Source organism: Bidens hawaiensis, unplaced genomic scaffold (genome assembly GCF_021521415.1).
Source record: "Bidens hawaiensis isolate Kalapana, Puna unplaced genomic scaffold, B.hawaiensis_p1.1 tig00017233_1, whole genome shotgun sequence".
Classification (NCBI taxonomy): Eukaryota; Viridiplantae; Streptophyta; class Magnoliopsida; order Asterales; family Asteraceae; genus Bidens; species Bidens hawaiensis.
The window spans coordinates 63832-74101 of NW_027505006.1; the positions used below are offsets into that span (position 1 = coordinate 63832).

The following is a 10270-nucleotide window of genomic DNA, read 5'->3' on the forward strand; positions in this document are numbered from 1 at the left end:
GATTGCCATCAGTCAATTTTGATTAGACTTTTAGAACATAACCGCCTCCACTATATGCATGGACTGTCATTGTGTAACACTCAAGACAGCTCCCACATTGGTCATGGAAAGGAGAAATTTTGGGATCATAAAGAATGTCAAGCCCCATAGTTAAGCGTGTTGGGAAAACCCCACGGTTAAACGTATTCAGGTGGGAAAATTACTAGGATGAGTGACCTCCTGGAAAGTCTTCATCTAGGAAACTAAGAACAATTTCATGAGCTCCTTGTTGGCAAACATAAACTTATTGGTGGTACGATGGGCTAGACGTTACAAATGGTATCAGAGACACTTTATGTGTCGTGCGGGATGGTGGGCAAACTTCATTGCGGATTATAAGTCCCGGGGATGTTGAGAGGGACACATTAGGCAAATCCCACATCCTGAATGCGAGGATTGGGAAAAACTCGTCGAGAACGGGACGGTTAGTCCATAGAGGGTGATTCTAACACGGTTGTGGACAAGAGACATTCTTGATTCATAATTGCTTTGGACTTACACTAAAAAGAAATGACTCAATAGCTACAATTATTTTGTTCTTAATTTGTTATCAATCAATTTACTCAAATGCGTGTGCACTAATTACTCTAATTGATTGTTACTTAGCAAGTAGCAACGATATAGCTCATGACCAGATTACGGTTTATCGTTTCGTTGAAGATCACACATGAACCAAAAGAACAATTAATATAATTAACTGTGAGAATAGGGTTTTCAATAATCAATACTTAGAAATATAAATTACCGATTACAAATAAAATGAAGCAATCAATTTTATAATATAAAAGCTATAAAACAATAGCTAAGAACATGGTAAAGAATCTGCTCCCACGTTACTCACATGTTGCATACACTGATTCACAAAAAGAATTCTTGATGAACATTGTAAGCAACAATTATGTTGCCATTAGTAGCAATTTGTACGTGTCAGCCTTAAGTCCTTAACTTTAATCTTCACTTGTGAGCACCAAGTCTCTCCATCAATAGCAACTTATTTTCTTAGTAATAATTAAGCCTTGTTAGTACGCAACTCTTTAACAACGTCTTTCACGCTATCATCGTGAGCAGTAACAACATATCAGAATGATCTTCATCATCAGTAGTAACTTTCATTAGTGGTAATTACTTGTGCTTGGTCTCGTCAGTTCTTAGCAATACATACCCACCAATGATGCTTACCTTTCATTATATATGTAATATCTACAAAAAAATGGGATACTTTTGAGTCGATCAAGCTATTTCCCGAATCATCATCGATGACTGATTGTTGTGAATGTCATAGTGGCACACGACGTTGTGTTTCCACTCGAAGAATCGTCTTGTTTTCTTGAACCACTAGATGATAATCCCGAATCAACTGAATCATTTTCATCAAATTCTACGTCAACGTTATCATTTAACATTTTTAGGACATCTGACATGACCGGTCGTTTTTTGGGCAAACTTTGGGTGCAAAGAAGACCGATTTTTAAGAATCGACAAGCTTCATAGATATTAACATCTTTCGCTGACGTATCGACCAACCTTTCTAGATCCCCTTCCCAATGTAGTTGGCGTGCCTAAAATAGTTCGAGTATATTAGTCATGTCATGTCTTCCACATTTGTATGGCATGTAAGAAATGCATACCTGTTGTAGAAGATATTGTTCTTCATCGGGTAACCATCTGTCTTGGTTGGGCCTTCTAGAAACGATCTCCAAAAGCAAAATACCAAAACTATAGATATCGGCTTTCCTAGTCAAGTGGCCTCATATTGCATACTCTGGGGCCAAGTAGCCTCTGTAATAAGCCATTACAAAAATTAAAATAATGAGAGCTACCGTATTACCATGAATCATGTCTACTAAGAAATGATAATGAAAGGCGACGAGCTTACCGGGTTCCTGCAATACGTGTGCTAACATGAGTCAAATGAGCCGGGAAAAGCTTTGCAAGACCAAAATCCGAAATTTTTGGTGTAAAATCCTCATCAAGCAAAATATTGCTTGCCTTGATATCCCTATGAATAATATGAGGTTGCATTTCCTCATGAAGATAAGCAAGCCCCATTGCAACACCCATGCATATTTTCCTTCTAATTTCCCATGTGAACCTAATGCTACAGCCACCATTTCCTATACATAATGAAACCAAAAAAAAGTTCATAACTTATGTTTTAAGTACATGGTCCTATTGGTTAGCAGGATATCGATCGGTGTGACTATAAGTTTGCAAGTTCTAATTACCAAGAAGGGTTTGATCTAGACTACCATTTTTAAGGTAACCATAGACCAAGATTCTATGATCTCCTTCAATGCAAAAACCATGCAACTTCACTAGGTTTTCATGTTGTATATTTGAAATAACTGTTATTTCGTTCAAGATTCTCGCAAGCCTTGCCTTGAATCATCAGAGAGAACCTTTATAGCAACTACCGAACCATCTTTTAGTATTCCCTAAACAAAGATTAATAAGTGTTCGTTTAAGATATCAATATCTATTTTGGTAATATTTAAACACACTTGTGAAGACAAATAGTTTTAAATGTTTAAACGTTACCTTGTAAACAGAACCAAAACCTCCTTGTCCTATCTTGTTTTCTGGTCTAAAATTTCCAGTGGCAACTTGCAAATCTTTGTATGTATAAAATCTCATATTCTCAACATCCAAAAGTTCTGAAATAAATAATATCTCATTAATACGTGCATATGCGTAGAGTATGAAATTATTGCATACAGTTACAAAGAAAGCTGGTGATCATTGGTCTTACCTATACTAACATCAAGGTTGTTTCCCCGATTGTTTGCTGAAATTTTCCAAGAAAACGGTCATCAATCATCATGAAACTTTTCTTGTCACGCTAATTAGAAATGATAAGTTATAAAAATCAAGCTAAATATTTAACCATGTACCTTTATTAACACCCTCAGTTGGGGAAGCTAGCTTCCAAAAACAGCAACTGAACTTACTCATAACAAGACTTTCTCTATGTTGACTAGTAGATTATATCATTCTACTACATCAAGCTACAAAAAATCAATGATATCTACATGAGTGTGAGGAATTGAAGACTAAATATATTGTATACTTGTATGCATACATTTTGAGATTATGAATCAAAATAAAACACATAGAACCAAATATCTCACCATTGTAATTTTGGAACAGGGTGCGGATACAAGTGTAAATGAATAAAAAGAATAACAGGAAAGGATCGTTGGTAGAACAAACCTAGGAAACAATAAGTCAACTTTAAATTGAGACAAAAAAAATAATAAATTAGAAAATTTTTATAATTAAAATAAACCCAACTGACAATTTAAACTATATATAATTGGCAATAAACTAGAGGAAGCTGCCTGCCCATAATAGCAACTAAACTTAAAAATCATAATTTTAGGAAAATTGCACAAATTGTCCTTAATGTGGTTTGAGCATATTGTAAGTTTGGTCCACATATTTTGAAAATTGCATGTTAAGTCCAAACATTTGTGTGAGAGTTGCAGGTTTTATCGTTTAGTCATGTCATTAATCCCAATTAGTTTTTAGTGCTATCCACAATAAATAAAAGATAAATATAAAATGACACTCACTTAGCCTTATTAACTAACCGGGGTAATGATGTGGACTAAACCTGCAACCATTTCGTAAACGTTTGAACTAAATTTGCAATTTTTTACTATCTGTGGACCAAACTTGCAATATGGTTAGACCATAGGAACCATTTGTACAACTTTCTAAAAATATAAATTAGAAAATTCCTATAATTAAATATTTAAAATAGCATAATTGACTTTAATTATTTATTTAAAAATTAAACTCTTAGCTACCATTAACTGTTATAGAAAATGTTGGTAAGATGTGCATCATCATGGCTACCATCTCGCGTGTGTGTTTTTATATTATTTTATATAACAGTAAACATAAACCTAACTAATCATACTTGTATTATTGTCCATCATTTACATATCTTGATATTGCTACACTTCAAGCCTTTTGATATCTCGTGTGTTGTCATAGTCTTCCTTGATTAATCATTTCTGTTAGTAGATAATATCTTTTGATGTTATTGGCTATTATATTGTACGTCAACCGTGAATATTAGTTTTGGTTTGATTGAATCTCCATTATTAGCTCTCATACTTTGTAAAATTTTTAGCCTTTTATTCACAACAGAAGGAAATGGGACATGTTTGACCGTCCTCTCTTCATTCAGAGGGTGGTCCCCCCCCCCCCGTGCACCCGCCCAAACCTGATGGTTCAGACCATCTTCTTAGAGATGATCAACAAAACCGGTTCCTGGAACCGAACCGGTGGACTCGAACCGGACCTGAACCGGTTCCTACCCGTTTTTTGTAGGAACCGGACCCTATCTGATTCAACCCGATGATCCGTGACCGGTTCTTGTATTTCTGAGTGGGGGCGGGTAGGAACCGGACGGTTCCTAACCGTTTTTTTTGGCCGTTTTTTGACCGTTGGGGTCAAAAATAGCCGTTTTTTGACCGGTTACGGTACAGGAACCGGGTTAGGAACCGGTTAGATAGGTTAGGGGTCCGAGGGTGGGAGAACCGGTTCGGTTCCCTAACCAGTTCGAGCCTGGAACCGGTTTAAAAGGTGGTTTTGAATATAGGAACCGGTTCCTAACCGATTCCGGTTCCTAGTCCCAAACCGTTTTGAACATCTCTACATCTTCTCACCATCTTTTTCCACGTACTACCTCTAGTTTCTCTTGTACACGTGGAACAAAGGCCTCTACGGACACAAGCACTAAAAAATATCTGATTCAGCTGTGAGGAAGTGTATGGATTGGATCTGCTTACTTTTGTTAATCTCATTTTTTTCTTTTTTTAGTATAAAATTATCTATCATAACGATCTTTTGTACCATAAAGGCATAAATCATGAATATTTCCAGCCTTGTGAGTTTAACACCTAGCAGTTTCACTATGTGGACGACTTTAGTGAAAGATATTGAACACTTGGCTTCTATTTAAAGCATTCTCATCCAATTCTTTATCCCTATATCTATAATTACACTAAAAAAATACTACAATTCTCTCTCCTGTTCAATTAAATAAGATTTTCTTATACCTTTATCATTACAGTTTTCTCTCTCATCTACTCACAACCAATCTAACAAATATTAAAAAATAAATAAGGGCAAACAATGTTTTCTCAAATTTACAAAAAATCACTACATTTCTATCTCCATCCTGTAATTTACACTCACATTCACTCACAACCTCATCCTATAATTTGAAAATCCCACACATAAATATAGGGGATGGGATGAGAATGCTCTAAAGATCTACTGAAATCACAAAATCTTCATTCAGATTTCAAGTAATTATATATGTATTAACACAATGGGTCCCACTATAATGATACAACATCAAAATTCTTTTTGTTACACAACAAACCAAAGTACCGAAAGCCATCACAACCACACTTATCAACACATACCTATGCAACAACCGTTTCCTCAATTGCTTCCTTCTCCTCCACCGTAGCTACCACGCCACTGCTAACAGCAGATACTTTCTCACCCGTTGACTCGTTACTATCTGCAGTCAACTTCACGTCCTCACTTGCTATTGTATCCGAAGAAACCGAATTCTTTGGTTTGTTTAACGCACGACAATGCGGACAGTAGTAAGTAATAAACGGGAAATCCTCTTTTCTTGCTAGACCTGAACAAAAGTATATACAAGTTTAAGAGACACACAAACGGTTCCTGCAATATGTTCAAATTTCACTTTTGGTACTCAAGTATGAAAAAGTACACCACTAGTTGCAAGTTATCAACAGAAGTAACACCAATAGTCCCTAACTCCCTATAGTGAATGAACAGTAAACCTTTTCTTCTAAATGGTGTAAATTGAATAACCATAAGTACCCTTATAATTAAAGTCGTTATGGTATATTGGTATGTTCAAATTTCACTTTTGGTCATCAAGTATGAGAAAATACCACCACTGATTCCGAGAGTGAATGGACAGTTAACTTTTTCTGCTAAATGGTGTAAAATGACCAAAGTACCGTTATAATTAAAGTCCATGTCGTGTTTTAAAATTAAATTCTGGTCACCAAGTATGAGAAAGTACACCATTGGCCCAAAGTTATGAACACACATAACACCAATGGTCCCTAGATTTAATGGATTAAATGGTGTAAAATTGACCTAAATACCCTTATAATTAAAGTCTACTCACCATTATGCATATGGCAATTTCCACATACAAGTGCATAAGATTCAGTAGAATCCTCTCCCACAAGCAATGCAGCAATTTTAGCAAGCCAACTGCCATCTTGAGAACCTGCATCTGCAGGATCATGATGCTCAACAACAAGATTATCATATGTTAAACTCTCAACCTCATTTTCTCCTAATTGAGACGTTTGTTTATCAGATTGTTGACCAGAATTGCTTCCAGGAGATTTAGGGTTTGATTGATTTCGTTTTCTGAGACCAGTAGATTGTTGAAGCTCAAAATCACTGCTTTTTCCCGTGTCATATGTGTTCGGTTGTAATTCGTGTTCAAGAAACACTTTCAGGCCCGAATCTGCACCAAGTTTTGATGCAAGAACCGATGCAGCAGCCGCTTTTGCTGCTGGATCCGGGTCATATTTCTGCAATACGGGATGGAAATAAACATATTATCGAATGGACTTAAAAGGACAAAAAAGGCGCGACACAATAAAATAATGCTATCACAGCTGTTTCTAGAACAGATCATGCCAAAAAGGTTACTTTTTAATATTCTTTTGAATATATTAGGATTATGCTACATAAACTAGGGATTGGCATTAAATCAAAGAAACCAAACAAAAATAAATGAACCCAAACAAAACCCGACGGTTTGGATTTATATTTTTGTAAAAATCGAATTTTCGGTTCGGTTTTGCATGCAATTAAAACAAAACACCAAACTGAATTCAAGGTTTTTATTTTTTATGTTGAGTATTAAGTAGTTTATGAGAAACATTTTATCCCAAATGTATTGTTATCAGTTCATAATTCATTAACAAAAGGTTATAGGACCAAATTTATTATTTTGGGACAATTAATTTTATTGTCGGCCCAAAAATTTCATAATTACTATGGTCAAACCGAAAAAACTGAAACGAGCCCAAATAAGAAACTGAAACTTAACGGTTTTAAAAACTCGAATACTCAATTTTCAGTGAACCGTTGCGAATCGTTCGTTAGAAAGCTCATTCGTTCGTTCATTCATTTAAACTCGCTTATGTTTATTCGTTTATGTTCATTTGTGTGTGTTAGTTCGTTTGTTTTAAGTTTTTAAATTTATGTTGTTCGGTCGTTCATTTACGCTCACTTATGTTCATTCGTTTATGTTCATTTATGTGTGTTAGTTCGTTTGTTTTAAGTTTTTAAATTTATGTCGTTCGTTCGTTCATTTACGCTCACTTATGTTCATTCGTTTATGTTCATTTATGTCTGTTAGTTTACTTCTGTTTATGTTTGTTACTTTACATTTTTTTAAATTTATATTTGTTTAAAGTTCGTTCGTTTGTGTTCATTTACATATCCATTTATATTTTTTAGGCCCATAACAATTTAGTCTAGTTCTATGAAATTAAAATTTTAAAATATCAATGATTCAGTCTAGTTTTGTTAAACTTTTAAGCCTGTACATTGATGTTCACATTTATTTTTTTAAGCAGGCGTAAGTATGTTCCTTTACGTTCGTGAAAGGTTCGTTTAGCAAACTGTCTGTTTATACTATTAGAAAACAGACATAAACAAACACAAACACACGTATTTTCTTAACAAACACGACCATGATACCCCATTCATTTAATTGTTTGTGTGAGATCTTCTGTTCAGTTAAAGTTATACGAACAAACACAAACATGCCCTGTTCATGTTCGTCCGGTTCTTTTACAAGCCTAGCAAAAGGGATGATATAAAAGGTGCCTCCACAAACGTTTCTACAACAGATCATGCCAAAAAGGTTATTATTTTAGATTAATTGTAAGTTTATTAGAATTATTCTTCAAATTGTACCTGAATGAGTTGCTGAGTGATGTAATAATTATTTCTCTCCTTAAGTTCATCAATTTTTGCTTGTCTTTCTTCTTGAAGCTTCTCTAATGCTTTGTGATCCCTTCGATCACCTACATGAGATCACATTAAAAGTCATTATCACATGAACATACGCAAGAGTGATCAAACTAAACAAACCTCAAAAGTGGTTAAGAAGGATTATAAATATGTGGACTTACAATATTTAGTGAATTTAGAAAGTCCATAATGCAAACAAAACGATAACGCAGGCAAAAAAAACATAGGTAGCACGTGCAATGATCTTATTCTCCAATCCATGTGTATTGTTCTTGTGGTCATTATAGCATAACCGATTGCAACCAACTGTACCAGAACAAAATCAAGATAATGACCAATCGATAACTGATAACTCTCTTGCATAAATTCACAAAATTTGAGTAAATTCTAAATACTATGGCAATCATTCAAATAAATGATATTGCATATATACATGTTGAGTACCATTTCAATAGAGAACTACAATAACCGCATAAACACTTGTACCTATTGTATTAATTGTAATCTTCGTTTAAAAAGGGTCCATGTACAGCTAAATACGCTTTATATACAACTAGAAGCTGCATACCTCTCATTTGTTTTACATATAAACCTATTTAAAAAGTAGTGTCGGGATCATTTTGCTAGTTGTAAAATTGTAGCGTAATAAATTACGCTAGTTGTATTTGTGTTGTAGCGTAAAAACTCTATTCAGAGTAATTACGATTTTGCTACCGCGTCTTTTCCTCCCTTCGTTTAACACAATAAGAACGATTCGTATCTGATCTTTACACTCTAAAAGTAAACCTTTCATAATTTCTCCATCCCTTAAGACCTACCGCGGCCCTAATTTTGACCACAAATTACAAGAGGTGCGCCTTTTTGCCCGTGTTTTCCTCAAGCATGCCTTTTTAAACAAAAACTATAATACATAAAGCAATTATGTAACCGCATAACCACATCCATTTCTCTCCCGCTATGTTTTCAATAACACAGTTCTTTACTTAAAAATTGGTTTTGTATTCATCGCGCAACTAAGCAAACAAACACAAAAGGATTTTGAGCTATGCGAATGACATCTTACAGTGTATAGATCATGGAAATTTAGCAGGGCATCTAACAACATTACAAGCTAGTAACAAAGCTTATTAACAGAATCTACCTCAAGAATAACAGAAAAGATAACCAGATTCCTGGCGGTTCTTCTCCATCTCATAGATCGCCTTTTGATCCTGTTATGAAGAGTAGCTTCTTCTTTCGATATGTACTGCAGCCTCTTCTCAAAATCATCACCACGTAATCCAAACACCGCATTCCAAATCCGAGACAAAACACCTTTCTTCTTCTTCTTCTTATCATTATTATTATTCTTATCATTCTTCTTCTCTTCAACCACTTCCTTCACCTCTTTCTTGTCCGCCATTAGAGCTAGGGTTTATCAACTGATAATACAAATCAGAAGCACAGATCCAGATCAGATAACTAAACAGCAGCTCAGATATCAATAAGCTAAACGTGTTGGATCGCGTACCTGTGTAGGATTTTGATTGCTTCGAAATGAAGTAATTGATGAATTCTAGTTGGATCGAATGAGATGATTGTAAATCGAAATGATTGACTCAATTGAAGATCGTGAAGAGTTGCTAATTAAGGAAATCAACAGGTTCTTCTTCGTCTAGGGTTTAGTTGAAGGCGTTAGACTAGAGTAGACGTCCGCACCACGTCGTGGAAATTTGATAATAACGACGCTTTGGTATTTGGTAGACTAGGGTTACCGAACTGAAAATCGAATCGAAACTGAACTAGTTTGAATACAATGAAACCGTAAAGTTCATAATCGGTAGGGTGTTTTTCGGGTTCGTTTTTCGGGTTTTTTGGGTCGGGTTCTCCGGATTTCAAATCTTTAAATCTTGATCACAAACCCAACCCGAATATCTCACGGGTTTTCAGGTTTGGGTAATTCGGGTTCGGGTTTTTACTGGTTGGGTTAATCGGGTTTCGAGTATATCTTAGAAAACAAAACTAAAACACAACAAAATTTAAAAAACCCACAATGCTAAATTAAAACAACATATTATTTTGTGTTCGTAAACAAATAATAAACCAACATAACTTAATAAAACAATCGAAAAGAAGATGTCACACCCCGACCAAAGGCGGAATATGCCAGGGTGCAACGTGATTGGAC

General features: G+C 35.1%; 1 protein-coding gene and 1 pseudogene across 2 annotated transcripts; both read right to left on the reverse strand.

Annotated features, from left to right (window-relative positions):
* Window positions 1–1211: 1211 nt before the first annotated feature.
* Window positions 1212–3227, reverse strand: LOC143609839 (cold-responsive protein kinase 1-like; annotated as a pseudogene). The gene is made up of 7 exons (XR_013149487.1): window positions 2943–3227; window positions 2789–2824; window positions 2578–2693; window positions 2265–2474; window positions 1916–2153; window positions 1668–1818; window positions 1212–1598 (listed from the first exon to the last, which is right to left on the reverse strand). The product of XR_013149487.1 is annotated as a cold-responsive protein kinase 1-like (transcript).
* Window positions 3228–5342: 2115 nt separating this feature from the next.
* Window positions 5343–9814, reverse strand: LOC143609841 (uncharacterized protein At2g24330-like). Its single transcript, XM_077084479.1, has 6 exons — window positions 9614–9814; window positions 9245–9524; window positions 8265–8409; window positions 8047–8156; window positions 6230–6647; window positions 5343–5707 (listed from the first exon to the last, which is right to left on the reverse strand). Exons 2-6 carry the CDS (start codon window positions 9503–9505, stop codon window positions 5481–5483), a joined length of 1161 nt encoding a protein of 386 aa, XP_076940594.1. The 5' UTR covers window positions 9506–9524; window positions 9614–9814; the 3' UTR covers window positions 5343–5480.
* Between the last annotated feature and the right edge of the window lie 456 nt (window positions 9815–10270).